This window comes from Protopterus annectens, chromosome 4.part0 (assembly GCF_019279795.1).
Source record: "Protopterus annectens isolate FY-2018-M chromosome 4.part0, PAN1.0, whole genome shotgun sequence".
In the NCBI taxonomy this organism is placed as follows: Eukaryota; Metazoa; Chordata; order Ceratodontiformes; family Protopteridae; genus Protopterus; species Protopterus annectens.
Window position 1 is genome coordinate 1,989,598,409 of NC_056733.1, and position 27,127 is coordinate 1,989,625,535.

General features: G+C 43.5%; 1 protein-coding gene across 2 annotated transcripts in view; it reads right to left on the reverse strand.

Moving 5' to 3' along the window:
• DTYMK (deoxythymidylate kinase) overlaps nucleotides 1-27,127 on the reverse strand; it is a 324,262-nt gene that overhangs the window by 45,099 nt on the left and 252,036 nt on the right. For both annotated transcript variants that reach the window (XM_044069607.1, XM_044069606.1), the window contains exon 4: nucleotides 14,090-14,287. In XM_044069607.1, coding sequence (XP_043925542.1) covers nucleotides 14,090-14,287 — 198 coding nt within the window. The remainder of the gene's footprint in view (nucleotides 1-14,089; nucleotides 14,288-27,127) is intronic.

The following is a 27,127-nucleotide window of genomic DNA, read 5'->3' on the forward strand; positions in this document are numbered from 1 at the left end:
GTAGAATTCTTTGAGAGGGTCCCCAAGGCAATGGATGAGGGCAAAATACTTCATACTGTCTACCTTAATCTAACCAAGACACTTGACAATACCCCACTTGAACATTGTAAACAAACTCATGGAATTGGGCATAAATCCCTATGTTGCACACTGCACAGCCAGCTAGCTTACAGATAAGGACCTAAGTTAGGATGGGGGAATCCACCTCCACAAAGAGACTGGTCATTAGCAGAGTCCCTCAGGATTCTGTGCTGGGTCTTCTGCTTTTTGGCATCTACTTTTCAAAAGTCCAGGCTAAAATGAAGGGCCTCTGGATGCTGATGACTGCAAACTTGGAGCAGTTATAGAATCCCCACAAGACATTAACATCCTCCAGGGAGGGCTAACAGACAACTGGTGACAGAGCCATGGTGTAGAACTCGGTGCCAAGAACTGCATATTAGTAACCTTTGGAAAGTCAGCAACCTGAGGAAACTACCTCATTGACAGCTCAGTCCTAAGAGTAGACACACTAGTCAGTGATTTGGAGATGTATGTAGACAGTAACCCGGCTTTCAATCAACATATTTCTATGGTAGTAAGGAAATTATTATGTTGCTTAACTTACAAACAAGGGTATGGCAGCCAGATCCAAGAACGTCATCTTTCCATTTTTATTCTGCCCTCATCAGATCCATAATTATGTACAGTGCCCCTTTCAGTCAGTATGCATTTGACCAGGCACAGGCAACCATTAGAATGTCTGCAGGGTTCCTCACCAAAATATATATATATATATGGAGTAAATGGTAAATGGCAGGGTCTATATTATATCACTGAATGCTTAAAGCGAACGATGAATAAATCGAACCCATGTAAATGAAAGCTTCCAATCCCGAAAGCTCAGAACAGCGATTTTTTTTTCCCTTCGAAAAAAAAATCGCTGTTCCGAAAAAAAAAAAAACTTGAAATACCTAAAGTGGGATGCTTCGCCACCACACACCCACCCCAATGTGGGGGGCTGTGCCCCCCACAACCCCCTAAATATACCAACTCCGAGATCGCACTGCAGTGCCAAAAATGACAAAGTAACGGAAGTGGCCAAGCAAAGTCTTTCCCTGGGAAAGAATTCGCTTAAAAGCCGCTTCGCTATTTTGCCCTTTCATTGTTTTAAGTTTGACCAAGACTTATTCAGTATAAAGTGGCCAAGCAAATTCTTTTCCTGGCCCCCTTATACCATGTCCAAGGCCATCTGTGAAAAGTCCCCGAGAGGGGATGAAGGATGAAAAGGAAGCCTTGGGTTGAGGGGCAACTGATGAATCCACCACTGACATTCCAGCCTGAGGCATGGAAAGACTAACTAGAAAATCTAAAGGATGAGAATGTTGAAGCCAAACTAATTTTAGCAACCACTGAAGCTTTCTCGTACGCAGCTTGGCTACAGAAGCATAAGAATGGTGGAAGCCACATTAACCCAGAGCCCTCAGAAATTCCCTGGTTGTAACTGAATCCAGAGGAAAGCATTGAAAAAAAGCAACTAGAGTTGAGGCCTTGGGGGGAGGCAGGGATGGCAACATTGAAACAGTATGGATTCTGCAACCCAGAAAAACATGGTCCTCAGAAGGAGCTGGGAATGACTTCTGGAAATTTACAGTAAAACCCCAGGCTTTGCAAGATAGAAATGATAAAGTGTAGATGCTGAAGTAAGATCTACTGAGAGGAGGCTTGAATATGCAGGTTGTCCAAATATGGAATGACCTGTAGCCCCCTTAGCCTTCGGAAGGCAGTCACAGGAGCGAGGCATTCTGTGAAGACACTTGGGACAGTAGAGGTTCCAAAGGGCAAAGCAGAGAAAGTACAGTTTTGTACCTACCATAAATGTAGATGTTCGAAGCTCTACATTGCTGCAGTCCTTACACTTGGGTAGTCCGCTGTCCTCGGTCGGCCCGAATATCAAAGTATTAGGCTGACGTTGGTCAAGGTGCTTAAGACTGACATCAGGACGTCAGGGTACAAATGCGCATGACCGACGCCATATCCTCAGTCTTTTCTTGCCCCAGATGTCAGAAGACCCTAAAAAGAAAGGCCAAAACCAAAAGACAGCAAAAAACAACCAACCACCCTTGCACTAACCATATGTACAATATATACAATATCCACAATATTTACAACCCAAACCACACCACCGCCTCTAACTACAGAGGGGAAGGAGGGAGGGTAAATTGGACTGCAGCAATGTAGAGCTTCGAACATCTACATTTATGGTAGGTACAAATCTGTACTATGTTCTTCATCTCACATTGCTGCAGTCCTTACACTTGGGTAGAATCCCAAAGCAGAGGTAAGGGAGGATGGCAAAACTATAAAGCAGTAGGAGCTACCAAAATGCCCTGTAAAATTGCAGTGGCAAAACCAGCCCTAGATTTAGAGTAAAGTGGAAGGTGGTAATGCTTAGAGAAAGTATGCACTGAACTCCAAGTAGCTGCCTCCAAAATATCCTTAGTTGCCACCCCCCTTAAAAAAGCTGTAGAAGTGGCAGTAGCCCTAGTGGAATGAGGCCTAATCCCAGCTGGGACCTCCTTACCATGATGGGAATAACAGAAAGCAATACAAAACCCAATCCACTTAGAAATAGTTTGTTTTGACACAGGCTTGCCCTGAGAACCCAAAGCAAATGAAACAAATAACTGCTGAGACTGCCTGAACCCTTTAGTTCTGCTCAAATATCGCAACTGCCTGTGTATATCCAAGGTGTGCAAAATCTTTTCCCCTTTATTTTGGGGGTTTGCATAAAAGGTAGGCAAATGAATAGTTTGGTTTAAAGCCACACTAGAAACCACTTTAGGCATAAAGGAAGGATTAGTACGTAAAGATACCCTATCCTTATGGAAAATTAAGAAAGGCTCAACCGCCATAAGGGCCTGTAATTCAGAAACCCTTCTCGCAGAGGTAATGGCCAACAAAAAAGCAGTCTTCCATGATAAATATTTCAACTCGGCAGTAGCTGCAGGCTCAAAAGGTTGTAGAGCGAGTTTCTCCAACACAAAATTGAGATCCCAAGCAGGAGTAGGAGCTCTACGTGGGGGTCTTGTATTCTTTGCCCCTCTAAGGAATTGCTTAAACAAAGGATGAGAAAACAATGGTGGGTCACAGTCATAGTGAGCAGAAATTGCTGCAGCATGAATCTTAATAGAAGAGAAGGACAAACCTTTGTCCAGTAACTCAGCAAGATATTGAAGAGCCACACTTAAATTAGGCTTAGAAACATTAAATTCCTTTGCTGCACTCCAAAATAAAAATCTCTTCCATTTATCTGCGTACACTTTCCTTGTACTAGGCCTTCTGGCCTCCAAAATAACATTCAAAACTTGCTGTGGAAGCTGAGACCCTCCAGAATTTAAAACAGAATATGCCAGGCTGTTAGGTGAAGAGAGTGAAGTTTGACATTGAGTAAATGACTGTTCTCCTGAGACAGCAGGTGTGGAATCGAAGGTAAGGGCCATGGAGGCTCCCATACCAGACTTCTCAGTAATGGGTACCAGTGCTGTCGAGGCCAATCTGGAGCTATTAAAATCATCTTTGGCTTGTCCTGTCTGACCTTTAGGAGTACCTTTGGGAGGAGAGGCAGAGGTGGAAAGGCATACACATGAAGATTGCTCCAATTGAAAGAAAGAGCATCCACTTTCCAAGCTGTGGGATGAAACCTTTTTGTGCAAAACTTTGGCAGCTGGTAGTTTAGTGGAGAAGCGAACAGATCTATGTCTGGAGTTCCCCATGACACTGTCAATTTCTGAAATACAAGAGGATCCAATTTCCACTCATGGGGATCCATAATTCGTCTGCTCAACACATCTGCTAAGGAGTTCTGTGCTCCCGGCAGAAACCTTGCCTGAAGATTTAACTGTAAACTGAGAGCAGTCTCCCACAAAATCATTGCTTGTCTGCATAGAGGATAAGAATGTGTCCCCCCTTGCTTGTTGATGTACCACATGACAGTTGTGTTGTCTGTTAGAACCAACACCTGCCCTGGAAGAAGTAAATCCTTGAAAGCTATTAATGCAAATTGGACTGCTAACATCTCCTTCAAGTTGATATGTAGATGTTGTAGTCTGGCAGGCCACGTGTCTTGTATCCACTTTCCATTTAGATGAGCTCCCCAAGCTTTGTCTGAGGCATCTGTCGTTAGAATCTGACTCGCCTCTGGCCGGGTCACAGAGAGTCCCTTGTTTAGGTGACATTCCTGAGCCCACCACAAAAATTCCTTTTGAATGCAAGGTATTATCTGAATGACAGTGTCCATATCTTGGCAGTGCTGTGTCCATACATTTTGAGATACCATTGCAGCTTCCTCATATGCAGTTTGGCATTGGGAAGCACCAGAATACAAGATGCCATGAACCCCAAGGCTTGAAGGACTGTCCTTGCAGTCAGCCTGGACTGATGAGACAATTGATGGAAGTAAAGGGAAAGATTCTTTTGTTTGTCCGGGGTCAAAAGGCCATCTGGGATGCTGTATTCAGTCTCACACCCAGAAAGCACATGTCCTGAGAGGGTACTAGACTGGACTTTATTTCGTTCACAGAATACCCCAGGCATCTTAACACTGCTATCACATATTGCAAATGATGAAGAAGTTCGTCCCTTCCTTGGGCCAGAATCAGGCAATCGTCCAAATAAGGATAGATCTGTATTCCTTTTAGCCTGAAGAAAGCTATCACTGGAGCCAGAACCTTCGTGAACACTCTGGGCGCAGTAGACAAGCCAAAGGGCAATGCAGAGAACTGATAATGAGAAGTCCCAGCTCGAAAACGCAGATACTTCCTGCAACTTAGCCTGATAGGAACATGAAGGTAAGCCTCCTTCAGATCCAGAGTCACCATCCAGTGATCTTTGCCCAGCAGAGGTAAAAGCTGTTGTAACGTCAACATTTTGAACTTTGGAATGTCCAGATAAGTGTTGAGGATAGATAAATCCAAAATTGGTCTCCACGTGTTCCCCTTCTTTGGTACTAGGAACAGGCGAGAATAAAATCCTAGGCCCACTTCTGGCAGAGGGACCGGCTGTATGGCCCCTATTTGAAGCAGCAGAGAAATTTGTTTGTGAGCCTCTATTCTTTGCTGAGGAGGAACGTCTGGCATGCCTTTGAAAGGAGGCAAGGTATGGAAATAAAACTTGTAACCTTGGTGTATGATATCCAATACCCATCTGTCCTGGGTAATTAAACTCCAATTTTCTTTGAAGAGTGCCAACCTTCCTCCCAAAGGTGCTGCCAGACAAGAAGGCTCTGGCAGCTGAAAAGGTAGGTCATTGGGCCTGTTTACGAAAGGACTGGCCCCTGCCCTCACCGAAGACTGTGCAGGTGAACTCCCTGTTCTAGGTCTGAAAGAGCCCTGAGCTCTGCCCCTACCACGTCTAGATCTTCCCTAGACTGTGAATCATAAGAAGGGTACGTCCACCCCTTAGCAGGCCAATTCCTACTAAACTTGGAGGCTGAACTTGCAAAAAATCTTTAACAGCCTGCATAGATTTAGCCTTGTCTTCCATTTTCTTTAAGACTGCCTCCACAGGTGAACCAAACAACACATCAGACTGTAAAGGAGCATCTAAAATCCTTGACTTAACATGGTCAGATAAATTCTGATCCCTCAGCCAGGCGTGCCTGCGAAGAACTGACCCAGTGGCAGCCACCCTAGACGAGGCCTGTACAGCATCAAAACCACATTGTAAAGAATGCTTACCCACCTGTTCAGAAACATGTACCAAATCTTGTAATTCTTTACACTCAATACCTTCTGCCAGAGCATCTACCTTTGACCTCAATTGAGAAAGAAGATAGTTTTGATATTTCAACATGTGAAACTGGCAATTCAAAGCCCTCCATAGCCAAGGTGGAAGAAGTATAGACTTTCTTTCCCCATCTATCCAAAGCTCTGGCCTCTTTATCTGGAGGAACCGGATTTTTTACCACAGAGGCCTTGACACCCTTAGGTCCCTGACTAACAGTTTCTGGGTCCGCCCTAGGACTCTTATAAAGATATTTATGAGCTTCAGGCACCCTGTAATACCTGTCCGGTTTAACAGGAGCAGGAGGCAAAGAATCAGGATTAAGTGAAGCCTCTGCAAACACATCTTCCACAACATCCAGAACAGGTGGTATAGCCAAAGGCCTATGCTGGGGTAAAAGCAAAAATTCCCTAAGCCTTTTCCTGGAATCCGAGAAGTCCTGACCTTCCCACTTAAAATGCTCCCTCATGGAATGAAGAGTCTCTGAAAAAGAAAAATCCTCTGGAGGAGAAGCAGAAGGAGTAGAATCATCCACATCAGAATCAGAATAAGGAGAATACTCCTGCAAGTCTTCAGCCAAGACTCAGAAACATCCAAGCCTGCTCAAAACTCCCCAACTCTGGTTCCACCCTAGGCCTCTTATCAGGAGGGGGCAAAGAACCTCTAATCAAGGTAATTAAATCTTCTGCCATTTTAAGCATGTGCTTCTTGGGCACAGATCCTGATGAACTAGGAGTGACACCAACAGAAGCTAAACCTGGCCTGCCTCTGGGAGAAGCCTTAGAAACAGAAGGAGAGGGCCTAACCACCCTAGGAAGGGAGGGGAGTACAGTAACCTGAGAAGCCCCTTCAGCCTGACCTGCCTCCTGAGAGGCCACATCCTGCAATATCAAAGTCTCCCCCTGGGACTCCAGAGAAGCCTCCGGCGGAACCACCGGTTCCACCGACGCCTCTAAAGAACCGGCGTCCGGTACAGACGACTCTTCCTGCCTGGGTTTAGCTGCTTTGTCTTTGCGCTTCTTCGAAGAAGCGCGCTCCGGAGCATCCGACGCCATATCATAATTGCACCGCTTCAAGACCAACCTGGCACAATCTAACCTTCGCTTAATAGTGCGCTTATTGAACCTAGCACAAAAGCGACACCCAACAACGTCGTGCTCAGGCCCCAAACAAGGAATACACAAGGTATGATAATCTCTATGCGGTATCTGTTTCCCACAAGAAATACAGTTATTCACTTTTTCTGACATCCGGTAAACCACTGAGGCAAGTAAAAACTAAAATATTCCCCAACGGGGTACTTAGCCAACTTTGACTCGGTTTGAAACTCCGAATTCGAAAAATTTCAGAACGCCGAACGGCACTTGCAACGCTGCTTCTGCATCGGACCATGCGGCAAAAAAGACTGAGGATATGACGTCGGTCATGCGCATTTGTACCCTGACGTCCTGATGTCAGTCTTAAGCGCCTTGACCGACGTCAGCCTAATACTTTGATATTCGGGCCGACCCAGGACAGCGGACTACCCAAGTGTAAGGACTGCAGCAATGTGAGATGAAGAACATCTGGAAATGCCAGGAAACAGAGAAACATAAAAACTTCCTGAAAAGGAATTGAATAGGAATGTATAAATAAGCATCCTTGAGATCCATATAAACTAGAAATGCCTGAGGAAGTAGCAGAGGAAACCAGGTTTGAAGGGATAACATCCGAAAGGAAAGGACCCTTCAAAAAGGTGTTTAGCTGAGAAAGATCTAGAATGCATCTCCAAGGTGCCATCTTTCCTGGGGATCAAAAACATTTTGAAGTAAAACTCCTTCCTCATCTGAGGAGTTGGAACTTCTTGAACTGTTCCCTTGGTCCAACAGGCTCTGAAGCACCTCCGAAAAAAAGGCAGTTGCTCCTGCGGTGGCTGAGGACTGCCTAAAAGGTCTGGGGGGGGGGTTCAAAACCACTTAATAACCCTGGCGCATTATGGAAAGAACCCAGGTGTCTTGGGTGATTTCACTCAAATAAAAGGGGCAGAGAAAGTGGAACACAGCTGAGAATAGGATAGTCAGACAGCACCTGGTTTGTCAGGAGGAGACGACTTCTGAGCAGGAGGAGTTTGGGTAGCCCTAGCAGGGGGGATCCCTTCTACCACCCTCTTTACCTTTGGGAAGGGCGAGATTGTCTACGGACAAAGGCAGGCTTATTAGGATAATTTAGCTGAAATCTGGGTACAGGGGAAACAAAAATATGCTTCGGTTCCTTGCCCTTCTCTTGCAGGGACTTAGATCTGCAGCAGTGCACAAATGTTTATTATCCAGAGCAGCATCCATCAGCTCAGCCCTGATAATCACCAGGTAATAGTTGAAGTCTGAGCCAGGAATACCTCCTCAAAACAGATCCAAAGGCAGGAACCCTAGATGAAGCATCAGCTGCATTTAATGGAATGGTGAGCTACTTGGGAGGATGTCCCAAGCAAAGCAAGAGCACAGGCCTTCCCCCTCAGAATCAGGGAGATCAGAAATAGCCCAACAGGCTTGAGAGAGAAAAGCCAAAATGTACCCAAGTCATACGTGTCTGATCGTTAACTGCCCTAAACGCTAGGGTAGCAGAAGTATGCACCTTCTTACCCAGTCTCTCCATGGTTCTGCTATCCTTATCAGATGGCAGCAATTTAATGGAAGGCAACAATTTTGCAAAGCTTATCAGAAGCCACTGACATCAAAGACGCAGAGGGACACAAACTTGTAGCCCTCAGATACCTTATAAAACTTAAGTTTTTTGGGGGAGCAAGAGATTGAGAATGGTAAGTCTGAGAAACAGTAGAAAAAGCATCCAGCCAGGAAGTAAGAAAGTACATTTGTGTACACTTACCATAAAATGTAGATGTTAGAGTGTATTCACTGTTGCAGTAATTACATTTGGGTTAACTGCTTGCAGGTAGCCCTCAGTCGGCCTGATTAACAAAGTCTTGGGTCCTGCATCAGTGGCTGCCCCTTCTTCCATGACGTCAGGTCATCAGGGGTATAAAAACATGCAGCCGATGCCATTACATCAGTTTTTTCTTGACCCAGATGTCAGGTGCCCCCCAATGGGGAGCGATTAAAAATAAAAGTTCAAAGATATACCTTCAACAAAAAAGCAAACACACCAAAAAGGCATTTAAGCATAGTAAAGGAAAGCAGAGGTGTAGCCAAAAGAAGTTAGGGGGCTGGAGGGAGGGCAACCAGGACTGCAACAATGAATACACTAACATCTATATTTATGGTAAGTGTACACAACTGTACTATGTTCTTCGTGTTTCACTGTTGCAGTCATTACATTTGGGTAGATTCCCAAAGCTATGGTTGGGAGGAGGAATTTAGATAGCATTAGGACCAGCTATAAGGCCCTGCAAGACTGCAGTGGCAAAGCCAGCTCTAGATTTAGAGAAAATTGGCAAATGATAATTGCTTGGTGAAAGTATGTACAGAACTCCAGGTAGCAGCTTCTAGGATGTCCTTGGTAGGGACGCCTCAAAAGGCCGTAGAGGTAGACGCAGCACTGGTAGAGTGAAGTCGGATAGGTTTTCCATGGTGCTTACAGCAGAAATTAATGCAATGGCTTATCCATTTAGAAATAGTTTACTTTGAAATAACCTTCCCCTCTGCCCCTGCAGCAAATGCCACCAGCAGTTCAGATGTCCTTGGAGGTTTAGTCCTGTTCAAGTGGAATCTAAGTTGCCTGTGCACATCTAAGGAATGCAGTATCCATTTCCCCTTTGTTCTGTGGATTGGGAAAGAAGGTTGGCAGATGACTGTACTGATTAAGAGCCACACTGGATACCACCGTGGGCATGAAGGATGGACTGGTTCTGAGGGACACATGTCAGCATGAAAGATGATGAAAGGCTCCACTGCCATAAGGGCCTGTAATTCAGATACCCTTCTAGCTGAAGTGATTGCTAAAAGGAAAGCGGTTTTCCAAGAAAGAAATTTTAAGTCTTCAGTAGCAGCTGGCTCAAAAGGTGGCGGAGTGAGTTTCTCCAAAACAAAGTTAAGGTCCCAGGCTGGGGTTGCATCTCTCCCAGGTGGTCTCAAATTTTTGGCCCCTCCGAGGAATTGCTTGGATAGTGGATGAGAGAAGAGGGGAGTATTCTGTGTTATAATGAGCTGAAATGGCTGAGGCATGGATTTTAATGGAGAAAAAGGACAGGCCCTTGTGAAACATCTCAGTTAAGTATTGTAAAATCTGAGGTACATTGGGCACTGCTGTGCTCATCCCTTGAGATTGGTTCCAGGCAAAGTATTTTTTCCATTTTTCAGCATAAGATTTTCTAGTACTAGGCCTATTGCCTCTAAAATGATATCCATCACTGGTTTACTGAGGGATGGTAAAGAAGAGATTATGTAATTAGCTAGGCTGCAAGGTTCAGTGTTAGAAGCTGAGGGTACAGAATCTGGTTCTCCTGCTGAGACAACAGGAAAGGAGACCGAGGCAGGTGCCATGGGGGTAACAGTGACACTGCGCAGAAGGGGGTACTAGTGTTAGCATGGCCAGTCTGGAGCAATCAAAACCATCCTTGCATAGACTGATAGGTTTTTCCAGCTGAAGAACAGAGCATCCACTTTCCAAGCTTGTTTGTGGGGAGTCCTTGAGCAAAATTTGTCCAATTGGTAGTTCTGGGGCGAGGCAAACAGGTCTATATCTGGGCTCCATCATTTGCTTGTCAACATGTTTAAAATCCTTGGTTCCAGTTTCCACTCATGTGGGTCCATGAGATTTCTGCTTAGTCCGTCTGCCAGTGTATTTAATTTTCCTGGCAGGAATTGAGCTTGTAGGTGCACTTGGTAGTTCAAGGCTGTGTTCCACAATGCCATGGCTAGTCTGCAGAAGGGGTAAGAATGTGTACCCCCCCTGCTTGTTTATGTACCACATAACAGTGGTGTTGTCCGTCTCTACCATGAGTTGTCCTGGAAGAATGTGGTCCTTGAAGGCTGTCAGAGCATTCTGTACAGCTAACATTTCTTTTTGATTAATATGCAGGTGCATTTGACTTGGGTTCCATTTGCCCTGAATGCACTTCCCTGCCAGGTGAGCCCCCCCAAGCATAGTCTGATGCTTCTGTTAGGGTTTGGGCGGCGGCAGCAGGTAGTGTGAAAGGTAGTCCCTTGTTTTGGTGGCAGGCCTCTGCCCACCAAAGGAATTCTAGGCGTAGGCAAGGTATGATATGAATCATTGCTTCTAGATCCTGAGAATGTTGACACCATAGGCTTTTTAGAGACCACTGTAGTTTCCTCATATGCAGTCTTGCATATGGAATTAGAAGAAGGCAGGAGGCCATGAACCCCACGGCTTGCAGCATTTGTCTTGCAGACAGCAGGGTTTTTGTGGCCACTTGTTTTGAAGTAGGTTGTCAAATGAATTTGTTTCGCTGGAGTGAGGAAAGCCATCTGGGAAGCTGTATTCAAGTTTGCTCCCAGAAATATAATTTGTTGACAGGGTACCAGATGGGATTTCTTTTTGTTTATGGTGTACCCCAGACAAGTTAGAACCCTTTGTACAAAGTCCAGATGATTCAAATGTATGCCCTGGCTTTCTGCCTGAATTAGACAATCGTCCAGGTATGGGTATATATGAATATTTATTTGCTTGCAAAATGCAATAACTGAAGCTAGGCACTTTGTGAATACCCTAGGCACAGTAGATAAGCCAAAGGGAAGTGCAAAGAACTGATAGTGCATGTAGCCTGCTTTGAAGCATAGGTATCTTCTGCAAGATTCCCTGATTGGGATGTGCAGGTATGCTTCTTTTAAATCTAGTGTTGCCAACCAGGCATCTTTGCCTAGCATAGGAAGTAATTGGTGAAGAGTCAGCATCTTGAATTTTGGAATCTGAAAAAAAATGTTTACAATAGACAGGTCCAGGATAGGACGCCATGAATTGTCTTTTCTGGGTACCAGGAAAAGTCACGAGTAGAAACCTTGTCCCTTTTCCTCTTCTGGTACCAGCTGAATAGCCCCCATGCTTAAGTACTTGTTTTTGGGCCTCTGCCCACTGATTTGGGGGTTAGGTCCGGCTACCCGCTTGGTGTTGGAAACGTGTGGAATCTGTATCCCTGTGACACTATTTAAAACCCATTTGTCCTAGGTAATGAGTTCTCAGTTCTTTGCATGAAGAGCAATCTTTCCCCCCAAAGGGGCAGTCAGTTGAGAAGTGCTTGGAAATTTTAAAAGGAAGTCACTGAGACAGTTTACCATGGGGGGAGTCTTATTACTCCCGGATTTGGAAGTGAAGGCCCCCCACTGCTTAGTCCTGTGTGCCCCCACGGACTGAAACCTAGGGTTTTTGCTGTGTCTGGGTTTGGCTTGAGAAGACCTAGAAGGGGCTGGAAAGGACCAATTCTTAGAGGGCCAGTGCCTACTAAATCTAGGAGGGTGAACTTGTAAGAAATCTTTAACAGTTTGCATAGATTTAGCTTTATCTTCCATCTTTTTTAGAACTTCCTCAGCCTTGTTGCCAAACAGGCTGTCCTGATTTAAGGGAGCATCCAACAATTTAGCTTTAACATGATCAGGCAAAGACTGCTCCTTTAGCCAAGCATGCCTTCTGAGCACAGACCCAGTGACAGCAGCTCTGCAAGAGGCCTCTAATGAATAAAAACATATTGCAAAAGATGTTTTCCAACTTGTTCAGCCGAATGCATTAAATCCTGTAATTCCTTATTTTCCACACAGTCAGAAATAAACATAATTCTCTGTTTAAGCAATCCAATAACATGTTGCTGATACTTTAACATATGAAACTGGCAGTTTAAAGCCCTAATGGCCAAAGTTGTAGAAGTGTAAACCTTCTTACTCCATCTATCCAGCACCCTGCAGTTTCTATCAGAGGGGATAGGATTTTTGGCAGTAGAAGCCTTAATGCCCTTGGGCTCCTGCGAAATAGTCTCTGGATCTGCAATAGGATTTTTAAAAAGTAACTTGTGAGAGTCAGGGAACCTGTCAGGTTTGCTGGGAGCAGGAGGTAGAGAGTCAGGGGCCAAGCTAGATTCCAAAAAGGCATCAACAATGTCTAGTACATGAGGTATGGCTAAAGGCCTGTGCTGGGACAGGAGTAAGAAATCCCTACGCCTCTTTTTAGAAGAGAATCCTGACTTTCCCAACAGAAATTCTCCCTGAGAGTATGCAAGGTTTCACCAAAAGAGAAATCCTCTGGGGGGGAAGCAGAGGGAACAGAGTCCTCAGCATCAGAATCCTCATAAGTAGATGAGGGTAAATCCTGGTCAGAAGTATCATAAGCAAACTCAGTCCTGGGTCTCAGAGGGGGAAGGCTGACTTCCCCTAATTAAAGTAATAAGGTCTTCAGCCATTCTTATCATTTGTTTTTTAGGCATAGAGGCCTAACCATGCAGTCTGGGCATCAGTTTTCTAGGCATGGTTCGGGATTTAGGCCTTGAAGAAGATGGCATCGGTTTAATACGCAAGTCTGTAGGCCTGAATACACCCTCAAAAGCCAGTGCCTGCACAGCGTCTCCGGACCCATCCAAGGTAGAGACAGCCACAGGTTCCACATTTGAAGCATCTTGCGGCAGGCAAAGTCCAAGATGTTAAAATACTGCAATGTGATCTAATGAAGATCATCCACTTTATAAAAGTAATAATTTCATTTTTATAAACTGCTGCATAAAAATTGTAAAACTATTTTTGGTTAAAGTAAGCTGCGGTGGTGCAGTGGTAGCATTGTCACCTCACAGCAAGAGGTTCTCCTGTTAGATTCTCGGCTGGAGTGCCTTCTGTGCAGAGTCTGCATGTCCTCCCCGTGGTAGGGTGGCATTCGAAAGACATGCGTGAATGGGTGTGCCTTCGTTGAAGGTTGGGCGTAGAGCTGGCACCTCGGCACCGTAAAAATCTACTGCCAATCATTAGTGGACTGGAGTTCTGCTGTGGCAACCCCTATCCAGGAAAAGCTGAAAGAAGAACAAAACATTAAAGACTCGGCTGCTCATTTGCATAGAGGGCAGGAACAATTAACATTAGTAACATTACATAAATAGTAAAGCATTTTGGACAGACAAGCATTTATATACATGGAACAAAACAGTAATTTGGGAACAGTCCCCTGGAAGTTGTCAGTAATAAAGGAATTAAAAAGTGCAGCTTTAAAGTGAGAAGCGCCAAGTTACTGCTAAAAACATCCAGTATTAAAAATCAAAGACAAATCTTTAAAAACTGCAAAAAAATAAAACATGGAAAAAAACTCAGCAAATGACCTAACAAAAGTTGAAAATTGGTGAAGCAACATCCCAGCACACTTTTACTATGCTCCATCTCATGGCTACATAGTTATGTCTCTTTACCTTCCAGTTTAAATCTTTATCCTCCATTAGATCTTTGAACCGACTCAAAACCACCTTCTGAAAAGGACTGTTCTCATAACGCTCATTTCCATAATCTCCACGTTTAGCTGCATCAGCTGGATCTAGCTGTAGAAAGAAGATTACATCAGGCTTTGGAAGTCCTACATCCGGCTGCCTGCACCAGTCTAAGGTAAAGCCCTGTGGAAAAAAAAAAAAAGGACAATTTCCCAATTTAGTAGAGTCTAACAGAAATGTAAGGGCACATGTTAAACAAGTAACAGAAGTCTCAAAGACACGATAATTGTATGGTAAGCAAAGCTCCAAGAGACCAATACACCTGATGCTTACAAGGTGCAGGAAAGATATTCCTATCTCCATTTCATGCAGCTAAACCAAGAACTTTATTATACAAGGCACCTCAACCACAATGTCAACTTCAAACGAATTACAACAGACACTGAACTCAAAATCCTTACACATCAGGCTGAAAAGGACTGCTTGGTTTCTATGTGGCAGTAACAAACACAAATAGCCTTTCTTGGGCCCTGCTCAGTTTAGGGTTGCCACCTGCATACCTTTGCGCAGGACAGTCCCTACTTGAGCAGTTGAGTCCTGCTAAAATAAATACTGAAAATGGCAAATGTCCTGGGGTTTTAGGACAAAAAATATTTCCAAAGTTTTCATTTGTTGCATAAAACAACTTTGTATCTGAAATACCTAAATGTTATCTGAAACAGCACAAGCAAATCAAATCTGATAAGTAAAAGCTTTTATTCTGACAAAACAATGAACAATCCTTTGCAATGGCTGTGAGAATATGGTTTGTCCTACAAAATTCTCATCTACACAAAAAATGTCCTATTTTTGGACATTTGAAGATGCAGCAACCCTAGCTCAGTTCACTTGGCAGAGTCTCTTTCCATGCTAAACAAACGCAAACAATTCTGCTGGTGAATTCCAGTTAAATGAAACAGCATCTTTGAATACAGCTTCTAGTAAACAGTCGTGGGTAAAGCAAAGTAAATTCAAGCATACGTCTGACTTCCGGTTTGTGTGCATATGCACTGCCTTATCTGCTCAAAAGAACCGGAGCTCTTTTGGGCCAACATCAACCTTGAACTGCCAATCTTGTTAAGTAAACCAAAAATGAAAAAGTCCCCCCCTCACAAAAAACAGCACTTAGTATATGTTCACATCTACTGCCTTCACTTCAGATAGCAGGCTGTACCCAGCATATCATGAACTCTGTCTCTCCTGGTTGAGACAAACTGAGCTCAGACACCAATGAAACTCCATTTCAGTACCCTATATTTAAACTGTGTCTTTAGAGTGGGGTTCACACACTCATGTTAGGTTAACCATTTAGTGCCTGGACATTTATCCTACTTGACTTTTCTGGTTTAATCTTTTCAGTTCCCAATTCAGCCCTCTCAGTACACAATATAAAAGAACATGCATTAGGATGCAATACACGCTCAGTTAACCAGAACTCAAGCAACTGGCAAAAACATATAGAAGAAATACAGTACAACTTTCATGTTTTGCACTTTGCTTTCCCCCGTAGAAACATACCTTGCGTATCTATTTAACATTTGTTTACCGGGGGAAGTCAGAGTGGGCAAATTTGCCTATTTTCAGCGGAGGCCTGGGGAGAAAAGCTCCATGTAACAGTCAGTATTTAAAACAATAGTGAAACAGAGAAATTATAGTAACACATCACACAACCTATTACAGTTCAAGTTAGTAATAAGGCTAACAGGATCACTTTTTAACATATTTTGACAGTTACACTTAGTATCATGAAATCCTTCAGTGGAGTACTCAGAGATACAGCAACTTAATATACAATGGAGTAGTTTTAGAGTTTTAAAAAGGAAGATAGGAATAAATTCCCTCACTTGCCAACCTGAGAACAAGTCAAACCAAACAAATAGTACAGGGTACAGTATTAGTCAGGGCTACTTTTAATAGTAACTCTCAAGCAAGCAAAAATTAGTTATCTGGCATCTACCAATCCCCATGGCTGGCAGTTACTGAGAACTTACTGTACCAATACCTAAACACAATTTAGAACTACAAAACATGCGAGAATGTAATCACAATTCCAGCCTGGAATGAGCCTTATAGTAGCAAAATAAACCTCAATTCATACAAAGGTTTTTTGGATGGATTAACCAAGATGCACTCTTTAGTAAGTCAAAGTAAACTTTGTCATACAGATCAACACTGGAAAAAGTGTGCATCATTGTGATACTCTGGCTTGTACCATAAGAATGAAAGATTAAATTAATAATTTAAATACTAAAAATAAAAATCAAAAATTGAAAGCTTTTTACAGCAGAAACAAAACCAATACAACAGGAACAGATTCAGTAGAAATACAAGAATATGTAAAAAAAAAAAAAAAAAAAAAACAGTACTATAAGAGGCACAGATGTAAAAAAAAAATTACCCACTACCAATATATGCCATAAAGCTACAGTTTTCATAGTGCAGATAGAGACGTATAAAGTGAGCTATGCAGAGAGTTATGTAAATAATGACATACTGTACATAAATTATGTTTTACCCATTTAATGGGTTTGGCTATGGGTTTGTTGATCAGCAGTCTATTATCGTGTGGGAAGAAGCTGTTATGGAACCTGGATGTCCTGCATCGAAGGCTTCTGTAGCACTTTGTTGGCAGGAGTCTGAACAGTCCATAAGCCAGATGGTGTACATTCAATATTTTTCGGACTCTACCATAGCATTTGTTTAAATATATACGTCCTGTAGGGATTAAAGGTTGGAGCCAAAGATTTTGTTGGCCTGTTTAATGATCTTATCCAGTAACTTTCAATCAGCTTGAGAGCAATTTCCATACCAGACGACGTTTCAGTACGTTCTCAATCATGGCTCTGTAGAAGTTAAGTAGGACCTGTGGGGGGGAGGTTAGCTCTACAAAGTCTGCTACGGAAGTGGAGACGTTGTCAGGCTCTCTTTATAAAAGGTAGGAAATGTTTGTGGCCCAACTTAGGTCTTGTGAGAAATGTACCCCTAGGAAATTGGTGCTATTTACTCTCTCCACGGAACCCTTGGAATGAGGCCTCAGTACTCGCACAACTGGACCAATAAAGGTAGATAATTCCTCAGAAAAGATGTCAGACAGGAAAAAGAATGGCTACCCAACATCTCAAGACAACTGAGAATGACTAGCAGGTCCTAACAAACAGGCACAGCTGTCAGAAACAGAAAGTGGAACTCTTGCATTTAGATAGGACCAGGCCACAAATAAATGACAAGACATGTTAAGACAAAAATTTTAAAAACTAACCTCACAAAGTACAGTTGTGTACACTTACCATAAATGTAGATGTTCGAGTGTATTCACTGTTGCAGTCATTATATTTGGGTAATCTGCTGGCAGGTTGCCCTCAGTCGGCCTGAATTCCAAAGTCTTGGGTCCTGCATCGGTTGCTGTCTTCTCTTCCATGACATCAGGTCGTCAGGGGTATAAAACATGCAGCCGATACCATTTTCTTTAGTTTTTCTTGCCCCCGATGTCAGGTGCCCCCCAAAAGGTAGCAATATTATATAAATATACATGCATCAATATAAACTTTACCTTCATCTACAAGCAAATACACCACATACGTTGTAGAAGACAGAGAAGGAAAGATAAACTTTAGAATGACAGGGGGATGGCGGGAGGGTAACCTGGACTGCAACAGTGAATACACTCTAATATCTATATTTATGGTAAGTGTACACAACTGTACTATGTTCTTCGTGTTTCACTGTTGCAGTCATTACATTTGGGTAGAATCCCAAAGCTATGATTGGGAGGCTGGAGCTAAACAGCATTAGGTGCGGCTATAAGGCCCTGCAGCACTGCAGTGGCAAAGCCTGCCCTGGACTTAGAGTAAAGAGGCAAATGGTAATACTTTGTAAAGGTGTGAACATAACTCCAAGTAGCAGCCTCTAGAATGTCTTTGGTTGATACTCCTCTGAGAAAGGCTGCTGAAGCAGCTGCAGCTCTGGTGGAATGAGACCTAATGCCCTTGGGCACAGGTTTACCATTGTGTAAGTAGCAGAAACGGATGCAGTGGCTTATCCACTTTGAAATTGTCTGCTTTGAAATAGTCTTTCCTTCTGATCCTGCAGCATGTGACACTAGTAATTGCTCAGTTTGTCTTCGAGCTTTAGTCCTGCTCAAGTAGAATCTTAGCAGTCTGTGTAAATCCAAGGAGTGTAGAATTCTCTCTTCTGCGGATTTGGATAAAAAGTTGGCAGATGAATTGTTTGGTTAAGAGCCACACTAGAAACCACCTTAGGCATAAAAGTAGGATTTGTCCTCAGAGACACCCTGTCTGGGTGAAATATGATAAAAGGCTCTACAGCCATGAGGGCCTGTAGCTCTGAAACTCTTCTTGCTGAAGTAATTACTAGCAGCAGAGCTGTCTTCCATGATAAGACTTATGTCAGAGGTAGCAGCTGGTTCAAATGGAGGCAGGGTGAGCTTTTCCAACACATAACTGAGGTCCCCATGCAGGTAGTGGTGATCTTCTAGGAGGCCTCAAGTTTGTGGCTCCTCTAAGATGCTGCTTAGTAAAGGATGAGAAAAGACTGGTGTCTCTGTACTGTAATGAGCAGAAATGGCAGAGGCATGGATTTTGATTGATGAGAAAGATGGGCCTTTGTCAAGCATCTCAGTTAAGTATTGTAATATCTGAGGAATATGTGGTTCTGTTTTATCAGTTCCTTGTGCTTGATTCCAAGCACAGAATCTCTTCCATTTGTCAACATAAGATTTTCTAGTACTAGGCCTTCTGACTTCCAAAATGACATCCATCACAGCTTTACTGAGTGGTGTTGTTTGTATGATTACATGATTAGCCATGCTGCCAGGTTCAGAGTCTGTAGTTGACTGTGCAGGATCGGATTGTTTTGCTGGGACAGTAGTTGTGGTCTTTGAGGCAATTGTCCAAGCTGGGCAATGAGACAAGTTCCTTAGGACTGGGTACCAGTATTGGCAGGGCCAGTCCAGGGCAATTAATATCATCTTTGGCTTCTCTTGTCTGACTTTTAGGAGGACCTTGGGTAGAAGAGGTAGAGGAGGAAAGGCGTAAACTGATAGGTTTTTCCAACTGAAGGATAGGGCGTCAGCTTTCCATGCTGGTCTATGACAAGTCCTTGTGCAGAATCTTTTCAACTGATAATTTTGAGGAGAGGCAAATAGATCTATGTCTGGGCTCCCCCATTTCTCTGTTATCATGCTGAAGACTTGTGGATTTAGTTTCCACTCGTGAGGATCCATAAGATTTCTGCTTAAATAGTCTGCCAGAGTGTTTTGTTTTCCTGGCAGGAATTGAGCTTGAAGATGTATTTGGTAGGTCAAAGCTGTGTCCCACAGTGCCATGGCTAATCTGCAAAGGGGGTATGAGTGTATGCCCCTTTGCTTGTTTATATACCACATGACTGTGGTGTTGTCCGTCATTATCAGTAGCTGTCCTGGATGAAGTAAGTCCTTGAAGGCTGTTAGGGCATTGTGAACAGCTAGCATCTCTTTCTGGTTGATATGTAGATGCATTTGTTTAGGTTCCCATATGCCCTGAATCCATCTTCCTGCCATGTGGGCTCCCCAGGCATAATCTGATGCATCTGTTGTTAAGGTTTGGCTAGAGTGAAGGGCCATCCCATGTTTTGGTGACATGCCTTTGCCCACCATAGAAACTCCGGTTGCAGGCAGAGAATGAGAGGAATCATGGTTTCCAGACTGTGTGAATGTCGACTTCATAAACTTTTTAGGTACCATTGAAGTTTCCTCATATGCAGTCTTGCATATGGAATTAGTAGGATGCAGGATGCCATGAAGCCCAGAGCCTGCAGAGTCTGTCTTGCAGAAGACTTTGTTTTTGTTGCCATCAGTTTGAAGTAAGTAGTCAGTTGCCTTTGTTTGTCTGGCATAAGGTAAGCCATCTGGGCAGTTGTATTCAAGCTTGCACCCAGGAATGTTATCTTTTGAGAGGGTACCAGTTGTGATTTCTTTTTGTTTATTGTGTACCCTAGGCATGTTAGAAGCCTTTTCACAAATGCCAGGTGTCGAAGAAGAGTGCCCTTCTCTGCTTGAATGAAACAGTCGTCCAAGTAAGGATATATTTGTATACTTCTTTGTCTGGCAAAATGCAATTACTGGTGCCAGGCACTTTGTAAAGACCCTGGGCGCAGTGGATAAGCCAAAGGGCAGTGCAGAGAATTGGTAATGCATTAAGCCAACCTTGAATCTGAGGTATCTTCTGCACGATTGCCTTATTGGGACATACAGGTATGCCTCTTTTAGGTCTAATGCCATCAGCCAAGCATTCTTGCCCAGCATGGGCAGATGCTGCTGCAAAGTCAGCATTTTGAATTTTGGAATGTCCACGAATGTGTTCAAAATTGATAAATCCAGTATTGGCCACCAGGCCTTGTCCTTTCTGGGTACCAAGAACAGTCGAGTAAAAACCTTGCCCTTTTTCCAGTTCTGGTACTGGTTGAATGGCCCCCATATCCATGAGGGACGTAACCCGTTTCTGTGCCTCTGCCCATTGATTTTTGGGCAGATCTGGCCAACCGTTTGCCACTGGCAGAGTGTGGAAATGGAATCTGTATCCCTGTGATACTATGTTTAGTACCCACTTGTCCTGGGTTATTAACTGCCAGTTTTGAGCAAAAAGTGCTAATTTTCCCCCTAAGGGTGCGGTTAAAAGATAAGTGCTTGGTGTAGGCAGAGGGAAATCACTGGGACTGTTTTCTGTAGGTTTGCGCTTTATCTCCCCCTGATTTGGAGGTGGATGCGCCCCATTGCTTTGACCTGTATGAATCTTGCACCTGGTATCTGGAACCCTTTGGACGTCTAGATTTGCCCCTTTGAGCTCTGTCTGACATGAAAGGACCAATTTTCTGCAGGCCAGTGTCTACTGTATCTTGGTGGCTGCACTTGTAAGTAGTAACAGTTTGCATAGACTTAGCTTTGTCTTCCATTTTCTTTAAAACCTCTTTCGCCTTAATATCAAACAGAGAGTCATGCTGTAAAGGTGCATCTAGCAATTTAGCTTTAACATGATCAGGCAAATTTTGTTCCTTTAACCAGGCATGCCTCCTAATCACAGATCCAGTAACTGCAGCCCTGCAGGAGGCCTCTAAGGAATCAAAACCACATTGCAAAGTATGCTTTCCAACTTGCTCAGCTGCATGCAATAATTCCTGCAATTCTTTATTTTCTGCACATTATGAAATCATCATCATTTTCTGTTTCAGCAATCCCATAACATGTTGTTGGTACTTAAGCATATGAAATTGACAGTTTAAGGGCCTGATTGCCAAAGTTGCAGATGTATAAACCTTTTTTCCCCCATCTGTCTAGTGCCCTTGAATCTCTGTCAGAGGGGGCAGGATTTTTTGCTGTTGAAGCCTTAACTCCCTTTGGACCCTGTGAAACAGTTTCAGGATCAGCAGCAGGGTTTCTAAACAAAATTTTGTGCGAGTCAGGGACCCTGTAATATCTGTCAGGCTTACAGAGAGCCGGAGGTAAGGAGTCAGGGGTCAAGCTCGACTCAGAAAACACATCATCCACAATGTCTAAAACAGGAGGAATGGCTAAAGGCTTGTGCTAAGGGAGAAGGAAATCCCTGAGCCTCTTTTTTGATTCTGAGAAGTCTTGACTCTCCCAATGAAAATGCTCCCTCAAAGTATGCAATGTTTCTCCAAATGAATAATCCTCTGGAGGAGATTCAGATGTAATAGACTCCTCAGCATCAGAATCCTCATAGGGAGGTATAGATAATTCCTGATCAGAAGAGGAATCAGAAGAAATAGAAACCTGATCTGAAGAGTCAATCTGTGCCTTGCCTAAACCTCTTATCTGGAGGGGGATGGGTACCCCTGATCAAGGTAATAAGGTCTTCAGCCATTTGAACATCTGTTTTTTAGACAGAGGCCTGTGCACATGGCTCATGCGTCGTTTTTTTAGTTTTAGAAGTTGCCTTTGTCTTTGGTTTTGCAGCTGTCGTCGGTTTGATATATAAATGTTGAGGTCTGAATACACCCTCAGAAGCCGGTGCCTGCTCAGCGGCTCTGGACCCATCCGAGGGAGATACATCCATCGGTCCAATACCTTGAGTATCTTGTGGCATGCCGGACTCCACATAGGTGTCTGTAGAGGCCTGCGACTCAAAGGTAGCAGGTATCAGGGGCTGCGAAAGCACCTCACTGAGTACCGACGAACTGGCAACTGGCTTAGGAGTAGCTTCATTGTCTGTTTTGGATCTCGACTGTCTTTCTCCATCCTTTTCTTTGCGTTTTTTATGTACTCTGGTAGTCTGATTGCTATTCAACGACATTTCTGGGTAGATAAATCTGTTTCCAAAATACTTTGATGCAAAAATATACCGACGCTTAATAGTGCATTGGTTAAATCTAGCACAAAACAGCCAGGCACGCTGTGATCAGGGCCTAGGCAAGGAATACATTATAAATGGAAATCCTTATGAGGTATTTGCTTCTCGCAAGTAATACAATTATTAACTTTCTGACATCGGTAAAAAGCAAGAAAAATTTCCCCCAACGGGGTACTTAGCTTTAGTGAAGACTTCGGTTCTGAAACTCAAACTCGAATATTTCAGTAGTCGGCCGACCGGCACTTGTGAAGTGCTTCTGCTTCGGGCACCGCGCAGCAAGAAAGACTAAAGAAAATAGTGTCGGCTGCTTGTTTTATACCCCCTGACGACCTGACGTCATGGAAGAGAAGATAGCAACTGACGCAGGACCCAAGACTTTGGAATTCAGGCTGACTGAGGGCAACCTGCCAGCAGATTACCCAGATGTAATGACTGCAACAGTGAAACACGAAGAACATCAAAAGGCAGTCCACTGTAGATCCCCGCATAATATAGCTGACATGGGAAGCACCAATCATTACCTGGTTGCACAATTCTGTACCCCCTGAATGCGGCAGAGGTCACCATTAGTAACGCCAATGTACAGTGCATTGCAATATTCTAGACAGGAAGTGCAAAGATTAGTGTGGAAAGTGCTGAAGATGAAATCAAATTCGGCAGGCATTCCTTAGATAATTATTACAAGACTTGGTTGCGGATGTTGATCTTTTAGTCTCAATAAGCTGTCAGTCATTACCCCCAAAATTTAACACACAAAATGGTACGCTATTTTCACCATAAAAAGTAAGAGAAAGGCTGAAAATAGATGCACAATGACATGCACTAGTAAAGGAGACTTGAGCTTAAGCCAATCAGATTGTGTAACTGTATTGCCTCCATAAAACTTACACAAGTAGCAAATTTAGGCACTTCCTCCAAAGAGGTTTAGGCATACAGCTTTTACATCATCTCCTCTTAATGGTAGCATTCACACTATGATGAGTAAATGTACAAGAATAGAGCACTACAGCACCCCCACAGACAAGTAGGGAGCAAGCAGAGAAATTATCAACTGACAGCACCCAATGAGGATGACCAGAGAGGTAAGAAGCAAACAAATGAATGCAGTCTGCTGCTGATCAGAAAATCAGAGAAGTCAAGGAGGATCAGTATTGAGTATAACTTCTGTTCTCTACCATCAAAAGCTCATTTATCACTCCAAAGAGGACAGTCTCAATAGTTAGCCAAGATCTAAAAACCAGACTGCCACAGATTTTGAAGGCAACGTGATATTCAATACTGCTGGAGCTTCATGAATATTAACTTCCTGATAACCATATAAAAGGGAGGATAAACTTCAGTGTCCAATAAATTAAATGAGGTCAGACAAGACTTCTTCGGAATGGGGAAAACAGATTATAAAACAAAATGGTCTAGAGTTCAGATCACAGTCACTAGGACAAACCCCTTTGAAATCTCCATCACCTTTTAATCAACATAAAAAAAAATAATCACAAAGTCAAATCTACACACAATCCTGTCTCTCTAATGCACTACAAATGCAGAACAGAGTATCAAATGTCGACAGTCTCAGTGAAACACTGAGCAGCTGCCTCATACCCAGAGGCAAAACAGGCTTTCTGTGGAGATGCACTGCACTGTCAACCAAAGAGAGCTTGATGATCTGAAGCTGAAAAAATCTCACTGGACAAGAAAGCTGCCTCTTACTTGAGATTAGAGTGACAGATGTCATGATTATACATCAGTTGTTTCTTCATATTCACGCCAACCTGCGTCACTCATTATGCAACTCGTGAAGCCCTTTGTCAAACCAAGGGCTGAGGGCTTACAGAAACAAAAATAGTCCATAGCAAACTGATTATACTAAAGCTATCATCGCTGCTTTTAAACTACCACAATTAGGGAACTAATCTATTACCACAAAGCAACCTTTTCAAATCCCTACAGTGAGACAATTCAGACAAGGAATAGTGGGAACCACAGCTCAAAGTGAACCAATAAGTGGTTTCACCACAAGGACAAGATCCACACTTTGCTGGCTTGACGTATCCAAAGTTAGAAAACAAGTCCAAACATGGTCGTAAAATACATAGCAAAGTAAACAATTCAAGCAAAGCTGAGACATTTTATAATACTAAAGGAGGCCATGTAAAGTTCATAGGTATACACCAGGCGAATGACCGCTAAGACCCTTATATGCTTAGCCATGCAACCCAAATGTGACCCAGAAAGCAGATTTACATAGGGGTGATTTACTGACTGCCTTTGTTCATCAGAGACATAGGTGACAGACTAGGGGTGAATTTCTGATTACCCATCCATTGGTCCAAGTTGCACTTAAATAGGGATTGGGAGTTTCTCTGCTTCACATGGATGGGGAACATGTTCCAGACAATGAGAATTCTCCAAGAAGCATCTCTTTCTCTCTAACATTTCCTATTTATGTCTCAAGTAAAATTTGGGTCTTTTAATCCAGTAGCTCCGATGCCGTTTGTTTTGCAAATGTGTAAAGGGCTTATCAAAACAGCATCCAGGGATGCCTCATATGCCACACAAAGAACACCTCTCAGAAGTCTGTACAATACCAAGTAAAGAGAGAGAGGGCTTTGAGGCAATCAATCAATCAGTGTAGGGCATTGTGTTTACTCCCTATATTCTTTTAGTAAGGAACCTTTATGGACATTCCAGTTGCTGCATGTGTCTGGTTAGGTACATATCAAAGCGGGCATTATACTCTAACAGGTTTGATGAGGGCCAAGTACAGTGGGATGATGGCCTCTCTAGGCCTAGATGCCACACTCTTGCTTGAAAGTACAGCAACACAAGAGGATTTTCTTACTACCTTGGACACATGTTGGTTGAAGGCAAGGTTACTGTCTACACGAGTTCCCAGATCCCTGACTAATGGAATAGACTTTTATGGGTGTTTTACTGACCTAGTTACCTGGGGTTGCCAACTTCCCAAAAGGTACAATACTGCATTTCTTGATATTGAGTTTTAAGAATGGCGTTGACACAAAGTGTTTGTGTTGGACCTTCCTGAATGGCGTTCTCTTCTTGGAGGGATTCAGTGAGTGCTCCCAGTTTGCAATTATCTGCAAACCTGGTTAAACAGAGGCCTTTGACATTGGCTTTAATATCTGAGAAGCATATGCCAAAGAGGAGTGGGTCTAGCACAGGGCCCCAAGGGACTCCAGTGGTGCCTGGCCTCTTGGTGGAGGTGGCCAAACCAATTCCAACCTCCTGTGTACAAACCAATTCTAACCTCCTGTGTACTATCAGTGAGCCATCTATCAATCTATCCAGAGTGCTATAAAGGGGTATATAGTACAGTTGTGTACACTTACCATAAATGTAGATGTTAGAGTGTATTCACTGTTGCAGTCATCACACTTGGGTTATCTACCTGTAGGCAGCCCTCAGTCTGCCCAAATACCAGAGTCTTGGGATTTCTGCGTCAGATGCTGTCGGTTCTTCCATGACGTCACATCGTCAGGGGGTATAAAACATGCAGCCGATGCCATTACATCAGTTTTTCTTGCCCCAGATGTCAGAAGCCCCCAAAATAGGAAGCAATTACATGGTGTGGAACACCCCCAGTAAAAAGTAAATACCAATGTTCTAAGATATGGCCAAACAAAAAGGATAGGTAGAAGAATAGAGAAGTCAGGGGACTGGAGGGAGAGTAACCAGGACTGTAATAGTGAATACACTTGAACATCTACATTTACGCTAAGTGTATACAACTGTACTATGTTCTTCGTGTTTCTCTGTTGCAGTCATTACACTTGGGTTGATTCCAAAAGCTGAGGAAGGGTGGAGGCAATCAGGAAGCATTAGGGCTGGATAGCAGGCCCAGTAAGACTGCTCTGGCAAATCCAGCTCTGGATTTAGAAAAGTTAGGCAAGTGGTAATGCTTGGCGAAGGTGTGTACAGAGCTCCAGGTTGTAGCTTCCAGGATGCCCCTGGTAAGGACTCCCCTGAGAAATGCAGCAGAGGTTGATGCAGCCCTAGTGGAACGTGTTCTGAACCCCTGTGGGATAAGGTTTCCCATGGTGATTGCAGCAGAAATGGATGCAGTGTGCTATCCATTTAGAAATGGTTTGCTTTGAAATGGCCCAACCCTCTGCCCCTGTAGCAAAGCTGACTAGCAGCTGGTCAGATTTTCTGAAAGGTTTAATCCTGTCCAGATAGAACCTAAGCTGCCTGTGCACATCCAGGGAGAGTAGGATCCTTTCCCCTTTATTCTGAGGATTAGGGAAAAAGGTTGGAAAATGAATGGATTGGTTTAAAGCCACATTAGATACCACCTTGGGTATAAATGATGGGTTTAGTTACGAGGGAAACCCTGTCTGCATGGAAGATAAAAAAGTTATGTACTCACCATAACGTTCCATGTTGGTAGTCCATCTCACCCTTCATTTTTACATATGGGTTCGGAGCAGACTCAGACTATTTTCAAGCTCAAAGACTTCTGGTTGGCTCGTGGCTAAGCAGGTATCCCATTGGTGCACCAGTGCAATCCCCAGATCTTGTTTGCTGCTCGCTAGAAACAGGAAAACCCCTAACCAACAAACCAATACTAAAGGGTCACCAACCAAGAGAATCAAATTATTACCTC